A 12,933-nucleotide genomic window follows, 5' to 3' on the forward strand; every position below is an offset into this window, starting at 1 on the left:
GCTCCTCGCTTTTAAGAATTGTAACCTGTCTGCACTTTCAATCTTACAACAAACAAACAAACAAATGCAAAGTGGTTGTTTTATTTTTGACTAACACTTATTATTTTTGGGCTTTGAATCTGTGGCATCCACAGTTTCCCTTCCAAATCCTTAACCACTTCTTGGATGAGGAAGAAAAAAGTATTGCCATAAATTATTTTTTTTCCCTGGAAGGTATTTATACTGTGGCTGTTTATAAAGAGATTTTCTCCATTCACCTCTCATAGAAGTGTTTTTGTCAGGCAGATACAGAAAGGATTACGACAAGCATTTCTTTTCCTCCATTTTGAGTATTTTGAGTATCTGTGTATTTTGAGTCTGACTCAGAAAGGGCTTCGTTCATCTTCTTCCTGTCATAAGCTGTGAGTGTCTGCAGGGCTGGAGCCCCTTCATGGAGGGGAGAGGGAGGGTGAGCCCAGAGGAGGAGGAGTAACCTCTCCATCTGTGGAAACCTTTTTGCCCAGTCCAGGATGCTGGGCTGTGCTAGCAGGAGGGTGTCTTTGGCAGGCAGTGCTGTGCAGGCAGTGCTGTGCAGGCAGCGCTGGGTGCTCTCCTCCCCCAGCAGCCCCAGTGAGCACATCCATAGCACAGAAACCTTCCCCAGGAAAGGGGTCTCAGAGGGACTGCAGTGCCCATAGGGCAGCTGGTCAGGCCTGAGAGGGGCAAGCAGGGAGGGAGAACCCTGCTCACAGTCACGTGATGTGCCAGGCCCTGTTCCCCACTTCAGTCCCAGGGCTGTGGGGTGACCTGGGCAAGGTGACCTGACTGACCACTGGGTTATTTCAGGAGACAGAGAGATTGCTGGCTGCTCTTCCTGCCAGACCCCACGAGCTCTTCTATTAATGGTCAGTGGATGAGGCAGAAGTTTTGTCTTGACTGAGAAACATGAAGCCTCGTTTGTGAGGCAAATATTCATTGATAATTATCAATAGCAGACAAAAGCACCATTGCTGTCTCCCTCCTGCTTCTCTGGCAAAAAGTGAATCCTCCATCAAAGACTGGTTTCTGTAATGAAAAGTTCAGCTTAAGGCTGAGGCATTCAGGTGCATCTCAGGGGGCAGCTTCCAGTGGTCTTATCTGCCATGGATTCGTCCAGCCTATACCAAATCACTTCATCTTCCAATGTCTTGGTTCTCTATTTGCGAAACGCAAATAAAAAGCACTTTCTTTAATCTCTCTTTTTATCAGTCTTTCCCATTTAAACACCAGTCTGTGATTCAGGGACCATTTCCTTCTGCTCCTATGAGCGCTGCTCATCACAGCAGTACCTCTCTGTGAAGGATGGCCTCAGCTGTCTCCTGCTCAGTGCCAACCCTGCAAGTGTGAAGTGGCCCTGCGTGCTGCCTTCTTCTGTGGCTTCTGGCACTGCTGGAGGAATGGGGTCACTCGTGTCACAGTCCAAACTGAAAGAAGAGCTTGTAAGCTGTTCAGAGTTTCAAGTAGTCACTGCAAAACTTAGAATAATTTTTTCATCTTCTGGCTAGAAAGCAGAGCCTCTGAGCCCAGTTCTCACCTTGAGTTCAGTGTCAGCGAGGGGCCTAAATTCCTCTGTGCTCATGTGAAGTGCTAAACATGCCACCTTGCTTTTGCCATCTGTGTTCTTTCATGTGCTAAGGGAGAGAAGCTGAGAAAGCACCAGAGTGCTTTCTCAGAGTGGACCATGGAAAGGGACAGTGTTTGACTGATGCTTTCAGTCAGGAAACACTCACCAATGCTTCTCGGCATGTGGGGTTTCATTTCACTTTGCTTTATACTTCACCCTCCTACTTGAAGGACTTAAAAAATCCATGGATCAAACCAAAATTCTGCATGTCAGGGAAGAAAACATTTAAGAGGAAGCCTTTGATTGCAGTGAGAAAACAAACAAAAACAACCAAAACAAAACCCAACCACTTATTGATGAAACAGAAATTATTCTTTTCTTCAGCTACTCATATTTGCCATGGAAACAAACCATTAGTATTGTGCCATAAGGAGTGAAGAGCCCCGAGGCCTCCCCAGATCTGAGGCAGCTGCTCTACGAGGCCAAGAAGCCTCTCTGCAGCACTCAGGGCCCCTTGTGTCAGTGTCCCCTCAGCTCTGCCCTCACTGCCTGCATGCACCATCCTCCTCAGCCTCCATGGCACCGGCAGGGATGAAAGGCTGGATTCAGTTTGTTTTGTGTTTAACCCGCCTTTCACAGTGCCTGGTGGACCCATCTCCCCCGTCCCCATCTTTGGTGACTCAGCCAGAGAATTTCAGTCTCCGTGGTCTGTAGTTGTAAAATGTAATACCAATGGAGTTGGGCTTATTTATCCCGAAGCCATGAAACTGTTGTCAGAAGAAATTGATATACACTAGTTGCAGGGAGAAAAGTGCTGATGGGGAGGATTTCACTCAAGACGGCACTTCAAATGGAAATTTCCCTGTTTGAAGTGGATACGTTCATTCTTCATCCCTACACCTTTCATTTCTGTTACGCTGTAGGAGCGAGGGCTCCGTGGGTCTGTTCGCAGGAGGGTTGGCTGCCTCTGTGGCTCTTGTCTGCAGTAGGTTGCCACCACTTGGCTGTAGGGTGTCCTCTCCCCTCATGGAAGCCCTGGGGAAATGGTTGCTTGGGGTGAAGGGGCTCCTGCAGCCCTGATCAGGAAGCAGCTCAGCCACTGCCCTCTGGCCCCAGGCTGGGAGCTCTCCACACCTGACCAGCACTGGGCACAGGCGTCTGTCCACGTTAACACTGAGCCTATCCTAGGCACTTCAGATCAAATAACAGGATCTTCCCCCTCCTTCAAAGACATCTGAAGCCTAAGAGAAATAGATCAAACATGTAAATCTGAACTGGGATATTAATTATACATTTACAACTGGAGGGGGAAGGAAAAAAAAGCCATTAAGGTTTCTCTGCATTAGCTATGCCTGTGGGGATGTTTCTTTGTCTTTGCACGTGATGATACTCCATGAGATAACAGGTCTGGTTCCACCAGATCTCTGGAAAAGCCTTAGAGGCTTCAGGAAACTTTGCAAATGTGTTTCAGCAGGAGGCAGACAAGGAGAAGGGAAGTGTCGGCATTGCTTCCTCAGAGCACTGGAGGAGCCTTTGTTGAGTGGCTGGAGGCTACTTCTCAGCTCATGGATTTCAAACAGGCATAATTATCACTTGGATAAGGTTCAGGACACGGAGGGAGCTGCCAGATCTTTCATAAGGGCGCGAGTTTGTCCCACTGAATCAAGGATAAAAGAAAAAAAAATCAAGAAAGAAAGGAGGGATATGATTTAACCATGTAAGTGTTGTCTCACATCCATAATGTGCCAGGTAGAATATACTCCTAGTTCTATCTGATAGCCTGTCTTATACACACTTTCCCTTTAGAGCATTTGTACTGCAATATTTTTATATATATGTAACCTTGTTAAAACAAAGAGGTACTGAAGATTTGTCTATAAAACCTATTCTCTAAAAAGCTCCATCCCAAGGAGTCTTATTAAAAATTAGCCCCTGATCTTCCAGGAATCTCACCAACTCCCCAAAGCTTTTGAGCATTTTTTACTCTCCCCTATAAACTACCTTTTCTTAAACTTATCCAAGTAAATTTTAAATCCAGTGAATTTCTATTCACACTTTTCATGGTGTGAATGCCTTAAGCCTTCAGATCTGCCAAGTCACATTCCTAATTGTTGCGATCAAGTCACTGTCAATATGTGAGCATACGCTTCTGGACTTTGTGCTCAGAATTAAAAGTTAGGGCAAGCTGAAAAGAAGGGAATGTTGGCAGGAAAAAAATAAAGTCAAAGCTGCCTCTGTTTCATGGGCATGGCATATGTGGGCATATGTTTTTACAGTATTTCCAATCATATTCTTTCAAACTGAAAATTGCTTTCAGAATTATTTACAGAATAAAAATTGTCTTACCTGTAAAACTTATTTCAGGTATAAAATAAAACACATAATCCTGATGTTTTCTGGACACAGGTTGCTGCTGCCACCACTGTCACACCTGAGTCACACATGATACCAAGACACTGATACCAGATGCCCCTCTGCCCTGCCCCTTGCTCCAAGCTCCTGGTCTCCAAACCTTGGTGCCTGCTGTAGTAGGTGCTCTGTGGCATTTGCCCCATGCATGTCTGTGCCCACACTTGTATGCCAGGCTTGAATACTAAGCTCTTACTTTACCCCTTGCAATTAAGAACTGTGCAGAAAACTCACCAGTGACTTTCCTACAGAGAATCAACCTAAACTCTTTTTTTCCAACCATCCCTGTTCAGCTTCTCTCTGCAAATGCCTGCTCTGCACGATGCCACACTGGCTGTGTTGCTCTCACCTGTTCCTCACTCTGCATAACCATCTCCTGCCCAGACACACCTTCTGATACCCATCACTACACATAAGCAATAGTTTTATTAGGTTTTGTGGTGATTCCTAGGTCATGAAATTACTTAAACCGTGACTTTTTCACCAAAGGTGCAAGTGTGAAACATGCTCTTTAAGACAGTGACCTCAGCAAAATTCCAGTAACATTTGAAGAAAGTAACCAATGCTAAAGCAGTTTTACCAAAAGTAATTTTTAAAATGTTTAAATGCAACATGTTTTTTCAATCAGAGTGCCAACTACTTTCATTCATCTCTGAAAGCACTGACCACTCGTACTACAGAGCAACTCAGCCATTGTGTGGTGATGGCACTGTCACTGTTTTGTCCTTTCAACACAAGCTCCCCCAACACATGCAGCTCCAACTTGGCGCCCTCGTGAAAGCTGCTGTTAGTAACAATCGAACCAGCTGGTAACTGAATGAGCTTCTCAGAGGGGGTAATATAAACACCATTTAATAACCTTATGCTTTATGGGCTTGTTAATGTAAATGGAAATTTTAAAGCTTTCCTAGCGCTGCAAAATGCAAAGCTACGGAGCACGCGACACATAAACAGAGGCAAATGCCTTGCATTTGTCCAGCTTGTCATGATGACATGCTGTAGGTCCTCAGCTTTAATCTGTCCTCATGGGCCCCTCGGGATGTGCCACCACTGCTTGCAAGGGGCACTGGCCCTGTGGACTGGGACTGCAGCATTACCCAGGTGTGCTGGGAGCAAACTGTTTAGGGAGGCCACAGGGGAACTGAGCAGGGCTTTTCATGGCTTTTTGCCTGGCTTCAGCCAGGGTTTGCATTAGTCAGCAGTGGGGTGCTCATGGCAAGGAGGATGCCAGTAGCATCATTGTCCTGACAGACTGGCAGGGAGATTTATTTCGTCCCCGCCACCCTCGTTATAACTGTAATATATGGGAATGGAATGGAATGGAATGGAATGGAATGGAATGGAATGGAATGGAATGGAATGGGGCAGGAGAGAGGAGAGGAAGGGAGGGGAGGTGCAGATGCCAGCTCTGCAATGCCAGAGCTCGGTAATGTGCAAGGTCAGATGTATCTATGAGCACAGGGGGCTCATGTGCTTCACACAGGGGACAGGCAGCCCAGTGAGATCCCGGCAGCACCACAGTTGCAACCAGCTCCTGGTAAAGCATTACAGGGTCAGTCTGGTGATATTTTCCAGTGAGATGGGGCAGGATCTACTGGTGTTCCCAGCACAGAGGGCAAGAAGCGGGCCATGCTGTTGTTGAAAGAGAGGCAAAACCCATGGCTGAAGTGATCTGGGTTTATCACTTAGCTCCTGACAGCAGATGGGCTGAGCACTGTAATATTCCCCTCTGTTCCCCAGCTAGAGCACAGCCTGCTCACAACTGCTCAGCACTTTGATAAGAAATATGCTCAGAGGTATTTTCCAATGATGAACAAGAAAAGATGAACAAGAAGTGATGGCAGGCAAATAAATGTGGTTTGTCTGAGATTCAACCAGACAGACTCGCAGTCATGCAAATGCTGTGGTCTCAGCCCTTTTTGTACAATGGCTGGTGGTAAAATCATATTGCCCCTTCTTCTGTGATACAGGTTGGGCTTTGTTTTTTTATTTAAAATTTTGCTTGTTGAGCAGCTCCCTGCACACTTCCCACCCAGCTGCTGCAAGGCCCGTCCATCTTCATCAAGGGATATATGTAGTGTGATCAGCAGAAAGGCAGTAGCAAGAAGGGATGCTAAAATCAGGCTACTTTATGAGAAGGACCCAAAATACACAGCCAGGAGGTGTCCCTATACCCTTGCATCTATAGCAATAGCCAGGGCTACAAGGTCAGCCAGGAGAAAGAAGAGGGAAACAATGGGGATTGATAGGAAATGGCAAAAGGTAAAGAAGGTGGGCATTATCACCATGATGTAAACACATATCTACTCTGTGAAAAACACCAGCAGCAGGGAACAGCCTTTCTTACAGTCCTCAGCAAGGCTTTCCATCATGACCACTGGAGTATGCCCAGCCTACAGCTCTGATTCCTCTTTCCTCCGTGTTGGGGTGAATGTTCACATGACAGACTTTGTCCATGTCCCCTCGCCCCTGTTCACATAGACAGCACTCTCCCTTTCCCCTGGGATGCCCAGCACAATGTCTCCACACTTTCCAGCAGCACTCCTAGTGTGGGGAATGGAGGAGCAGGGAAGCAGAGCGATTCCTCTTTAAGAGAGGCACCTCCTGTGCTTGGCTTTTGCCCAAAGTCCAGACTCCAGATTCCTTGTTACATCAGGGTGCTGGGTGAGCACCTCTTATTTCTGCTTTGTGACAGATGTATCTGACCATGGCCAAGCTTGTGAGGGATGCCTGAAGTGAGCAAAGCCTCAAGAGGCAAAGCTGAGTCCTCCCTAAACCCATGGCACTCCTGGGCCAAAAATGCAAAATGCAAAGCCATCCAGGGTGGGGGCAGGACCACTCCTTCCTCCCAGTGGAGGACAATAAATATGCCAGGGAAAGGAGGAAAGCACTCTAAATGCTGGAAAGGTAGTGGGACCAGGGAAGGAATCATGCCTCTCTCCAGCCCTGCCTATGGCTCCCTCTCAGTCCCAGTCTGTGAGAGTCACTGCTTTGCTTGCTCTCATTTGTGCAGTGCAAAATCTCACAGGTTGTTTATATCTCCACAAGGTTTCCCTGCAAACATATTAACTTTAAGTTTTGGGTTGGGTTGGGTTGGTTTGCAGGAATTAATCCTCCCCAGAGGTGTCATATCTAATTTCTTGCTTTTTCCCTTGTTTCAGCCATGCAGCCCATACGATATCAAACAGTGTGCTGCAATTCAAAACCCCTTTCTTCTCTCCCCTCCCCTCTGCCATCCTTCTTCCTTTTCCCATGCACAAACACCACAACACACACGCCCGTGTTTGTACATCTGGCTTATTCCATTTATACATTACACAGTTTATTATCAGTTTCATTCATTAAGCACCAAAGAGCTTTAATGCCTCTGGGTGTGAGGACACATCACCTCCACATGAGGGATCCCTTGGGATAAACCCTCAGCAGCTGAGCCTGGGACGACTTCAGTGCTTTTTACATTTGAAAAGCTACATCAAGAGAGCAGCCTAGCATAGCATAATGCTAACATTACAGTGAATACATGAAAAAATGTGAAAATTCCATTTATTTGTAACTATTTGTTCTCTTTGTGATCTCAGTACAGATAGAAGAGATTGGTTAGGATTCAGTGCTGATGGCTTACAGCCACAGAACACAAAAATCTGCTGCATATGCCCAGAACCACGCCATATCAAAATAAAATCATGGGGACAAGGAAGGTGCTTCGTGAGCATCACAGCAAATGCAGTTTGGCTTGGCTTTGTGCTATATATGCTCCCAGGCTTCACTGCCCACATTTTCAGCCTTTCAGCCTCCCACAGACCAGTCATTCAGCTTCCCCCTCTCAAATTAAAAAATCCCTCAAAATGCTCATTTCCTCATCCCCTGGCCCCAGTAGAACAGGCAAGAAGCAGTGCAAAGCACACGTGCCTGCTGATGGCTGGCTGGTGCCCATGGGCTGGCTGACCATCCCGTGGGTCAAACTGAAAAGACAAGTCAGTGTTAGTTTTCCCCTTTGTGAGGTCTTTAAATTGGCATATTTTTCTACACTAGTGCCACCAGTGTTCATAGACCATGTAGTAATTTCACGTCTTTGAGACCTCTATCTCCAGTCGTATCTGAAGTGAGCCAAAGGGTCTCCAAAGTTTTCAAGGGGGCCATCACTCCTCTAAGTTTGTTCTCTCAGCAAGGGCAACTTGAAGAACTTTTCCACTGCTCTGTACGTGGATATATTCACAGTAAGGTAGAAAAAAAAATGTAAGAATGTGGGAATGACACAAGAGAGCATTTATTGTGGATTTTTACTTACAAGCACACCTTCAGGTTGATGGAGAAAGGTGCTCAGCTTGTGTTTACAGAGCTTCCAGATCTGTAGCAGGACAGCCTCAGAGGTGGTCTCGGTGCAGCTGCAGTCTTACTATTTGTCTAGAACAAATTTATCTCTTTCTCTACAGCCATTTATCTGTATGCTGAGGGTTACTAGTGAGAAGCACCCTCCAAAGTTATATTTGCTTAGACTCTGTTTTTCAGAGCCTTACTAAGACCTTGCTCAGCTATAGCAATTACCTCAGCTAACTTCAGCAGAGCTCTCCTGTTGGTACCACTTAAGCATCTCTCTTCAAAATGTTTTGGATCTTGTTTTGCCTCCTGCCTAAGTATGCTGGAGACAAATGTTTTCAAAGACACTTTATTTTTCTGTGGACATTCCCTGTTTATTTATTGCAGTGAGATAAATTGGCCCTGATTGCTTTACAATCTGAACATGATTTTTCTATGGTGCCTTCTGGTTTTCTTTGGCCACATTATTGACACTGGGTAATATAACATGAAAGGATTGTGGATGGGCTTTTACAAAGAAGTCAGCTAAATAGCTATTAGAGGATTAAAAGCAATCCCATGGCCAGGATTACACATCTTTAAAATGCTGATAATATCAAGAAGCAAATGGATTTGTAATTTAACAGCTGAAGAGAGAAGACTTCAAATGTCTGGTTTTTTCACGTTTGATAGAAAGATTAAAGTGTCTGCATTTGGTGTGCAAGAGTTGGATAAAGCTGTAGCAGGGCTGCCTACGGATATCACTGTTCACCTTTCCTGTAAATAGTAATTGTTCCACATGGAGAGATTTCTTCTGGTCAACATTTTTATTAAAACTTTAATTTTCATGGTGACAAGTTCGATCATTGTGTGCTTTAAAAGTCTGATAATGATACACTTTGGAAGCTTTGAAGAAAATCTTTGTCTAGACAGAAACAGCTTTATAAAGCTTTTGAAATGCAGCATTCACTTTAAACCTTTGATGATGCCTGTAAGGAAGCACCGATCCATGTTTGGGAAATCTTGTTTTCTACTTCCTTGTGCTAAAATTGTGCAAGAGGTTTGCACGACAACATGAACTGGGAGAAATAAAAATTTACAACTTTCCTCAGGAGAGTGGTTCAATCCGTGACAGATTTTTCCCACAAAAAGAATTTCCTTTTCATCCAGAAATTATTATTTCTATAAAATTAAATTAAAATACATGTGACATTGTGGTTTTGCATCTCCAGTGTTGAGGTTGCTTTGGGAGGTATTTTAAGGACAACTCCAGAGCTGTTAAAGATGTACAATCTAAAAAAAAAGTAGCTTAAAAAAATTTGAAATGTAGACTTTTAACCAGTCTCCTTGACTTGAGGTCCAGAGGCCTTTTCCAGAATATTATTTCCCAAAATCCAAGTTTGGTTCTGACTGCAGAATATTAAGGATATGCAACAAATAAACCAGTCCCGTGTAGCTGTGCAGGAGGTCAGCCTGTGCCTCACACGGGAAGAGACACCCTAATGTGGAGATGGCCAAGCACAGCCCCAGGGGTTGGATGCTTTCCACTCCCTTAGACTCCCATGGAGGAATATTTCACATGAGAGATAAAGCTGAAAGGGGGCAGAGTCACGGCCTAGTTCACTTCCCCAACCAGCTGATCACAGAAAAGGTGGACACGCTGCACCATCTCTCCAAGATTTGGGAATTGATTGAGGCTCTGTAAGGGTCAAACCTCTGTGATAAAAATCTGACCTAAACATTTATTTGTGGCATTATCTGAGGTATCCTGCCCATGAAGTAGTGGTCATTCTGGCAGTTTTTGTTTTTAGTGGTTTGATTTGGCTGTTTGTTTTCGTTGTATATATATTAACTGCTTTTCATCTTCAGAGTGCTTTCCAAACAACTGTGTTTCACAGAATTTGCCTCTGGTACTCTGAGGAAGTGTATGTTTTTCACAGATAACAAAGATTTAATCTCTGCTTTGAGGGAGAAATTCAATTCAGGTTTGTGGACAGAATTACCAGCAGCAATACCACATTTCCAGAAATCTCCAAGCTGAGTAAGAGGGAGAGAAAGGTTGAATCTCTTGCCAGAGATCACAAAGAAAATAAAAAAAGACAAAAAACAATGGAATCCAATCAGATATTCAGTCCTCTACCTCGTCATTCTCTCCTTTCTTGGGTAAGAAATATAAATACTCGCACACCCAGAAATGAGTGCACTGGCTCTGGATCTGAACTGTCCAGGTAATTAGAACTCTACATTTTTTGAGTCTTGGAAGCAGCCTCTGCAAAAATAACAGCCCTTAGAAAAACAAAATAGTCATTAGAAAAGGGAGCTGGCTGCCATGTAAAGAATAAAGAACAACACCCATGACTGCCACGGACACAGCAGCTAAAAGTGTACAGATGTTGAGAGAAGCCTTCTAGAAAGCAGCAGAGTATTTTTATACCAAATAATTCTTATTAGATGCCCACAACATAAACCTGCTCTTTATCTAGATTAAAAATTTAGGTACAAAATAGCAGTTCATATTTACTTCCTTTCCATTTTCTCTATTCTATCCTGAGAATTCATTACTCCTGCAACCAGCACTTTCCCATTTATTATCAATTGAAAGTGAAAAAGACACAGCCAGGATTAACTAAACTTTTTATTTAAATGAAATTCATGGACACATTTTGAGGTATTTGATCAGTATTTGTTCTTATTTATACATGAGTATTTTTCCAGGTGTTCAGTCAGCATGACATGAAGGAAAGGCAAAAAAATACAAAACCATTTCATCAACATGAGGCCTAAAAAGCAAAAGTTTGAAAGGTCTGTGGGAAGTGCATGGGTAAAAAGTTTACTCCATATTCAGAATGGGGTTTAAGGACATAGCCAAACGATATAGAAATCTGGCCTCAGAGAAAGGAAGATTTTAGAGCAATTTGGAGACAAATTCTTATTTTAAGTAGACACAGTCCACATTAAAGACATTCCATAGATTTTGACATATTAATTTTAAAAGGTGTATTCTTTGAAAAAGTGATACCATATTATAAATGAAAGGAGAAATACCTGCATTTTCATACAGATGTAAACTGATATATTCAACATTTCCCTTTTTCTACACACCAGTGTCTAACCACTACAGGTTATATTTCTAAGCATATAATTTCCAATCTGCCAAAAAGACACAATCAAGACTATTTTGTCCATGAACTCAACTTTCAGAAAAGTAGGAAAAAGGCATTTTTTCACTATCATGAGTGAAGCTTTGCTTTTGAAGGTGCAGTTTTACAGAGCTCTGTTTCCCTGTTCCTAGCATTTATTAGAATTAAAGTGTCCAATTTTCTTTTCCTGAAAATTATTATCCTTAGAATAATCACCAAATAGTCAGTGTCCAATGTATGAGCTACTTCTTTCACTTTAGAAGATGCTGTAAGAGAAATTCATTCCCAAACTTAGCCTTATTTTTATTTTTAAAACTGTTGTTTCAGAAATAGAAGTATTTCTGTGAGCTTTCTAAAATATTTAGGGAAAGACATTTTATCTAAACCTTACCTTTCCCCATCCAGGTGTTTGCAATGCAGTGCATTGCAGGTTAGCAGTCAGGAAAAACAGATAATAAAACTTACTGGGCAGAGCAGGAGGAAGGGGAGGGGAATTTCCTGAAATGGATTTATCTGGTTTTACTGTCTCGAGTGAAAGGCAAAAGAAAATAGAACAGAATAAAAGCTGAAGAAAAGTAGAATGCAAACATTGCTCCAGTTTAACAGTCCAAAGAAGCTTAGTAACACAGCTGAAGCAACCTGAGAATTATCTCTTTGCTTACAAGTCATCTTTAAGTTTTGTATGGTAAACAGTTAAAGTTCTTTGACAGACTGAAAATACCTTTTTATTTTTTTTCCCCTAGTTGTTTTTCCTTTCCCTGGGATTAATTTTCATCTGCAGAAAAATCCCCAGGGTTTTAAATTTTTTTTCAGCCGAACTTGAAGCTTTCTGTCTCCAGAGAGGAGACCTAGCTGCCTGTCTCCTCAAATTCACTGTAAGGGGATGAAGCTGAAGAAGTTTTAGACTCTCCATCACTGTTGCACTCCCGCAGGGGACCAGAACTGAGAGCTTCTGGAAGCTCCTTGGCAGAGAGCGTTTCCTTGCCGTTAGAGCCTAAGGAACGGCAGTCCAGCAAGCTCTGCAGGTGTTTGATGTAGCTTATTGCAGCTCTCAGGGTCTCCACTTTGCTGAGGCGCTTGTCAGTGAATTCCTTGGGCAGGTGCTCCCTCAGGCGTGTGTATCCCTCGTTCACGCAGCGCACTCGCTGCCTTTCCCTCTCGTTCCTCTTTCGAATGAAGGCAGGCTCAAAGGAATAATCATAGATGCCCATGTAGCCAGGGAATGGGATGTAGGAGATACGACCTGTGTGCCCACTGTAGGCTTGCTCCCAGTAAGATGGGTCCAGATGGAAGGGAACCCCAAAGGGCTCTCTCAGGGGTATCCCATGGGGATGCACATGGCTGTTAGCCAGAGACATAGCTCCTGGAAATGCAATCCTGTTCAATAGTCTGTCATCATCTTTACTGCTGTCCATGCTTCTGTTTTTTCTCACCAGTGGAATGACAGTTCCTGAATTTGGCTTCCAATGTATTAATCCAACATTTGCGTGGGTGCTGTGCCCCGCA

General features: G+C 43.7%; 1 protein-coding gene across 1 annotated transcript; it reads right to left on the minus strand.

The window, feature by feature from the left end:
- Window positions 1–12,275: 12,275 nt before the first annotated feature.
- On the minus strand, window positions 12,276–12,842 carry ASCL4 (achaete-scute family bHLH transcription factor 4). The gene has a single exon (XM_050323720.1). It carries the CDS (start codon window positions 12,840–12,842, stop codon window positions 12,276–12,278), a length of 567 nt encoding a protein of 188 aa, XP_050179677.1.
- Between the last annotated feature and the right edge of the window lie 91 nt (window positions 12,843–12,933).

This window comes from Myiozetetes cayanensis, unplaced genomic scaffold (assembly GCF_022539395.1).
Source record: "Myiozetetes cayanensis isolate MyiCay16 unplaced genomic scaffold, myiCay2020 scf3, whole genome shotgun sequence".
NCBI lineage: Eukaryota > Metazoa > Chordata > Aves > Passeriformes > Tyrannidae > Myiozetetes > Myiozetetes cayanensis.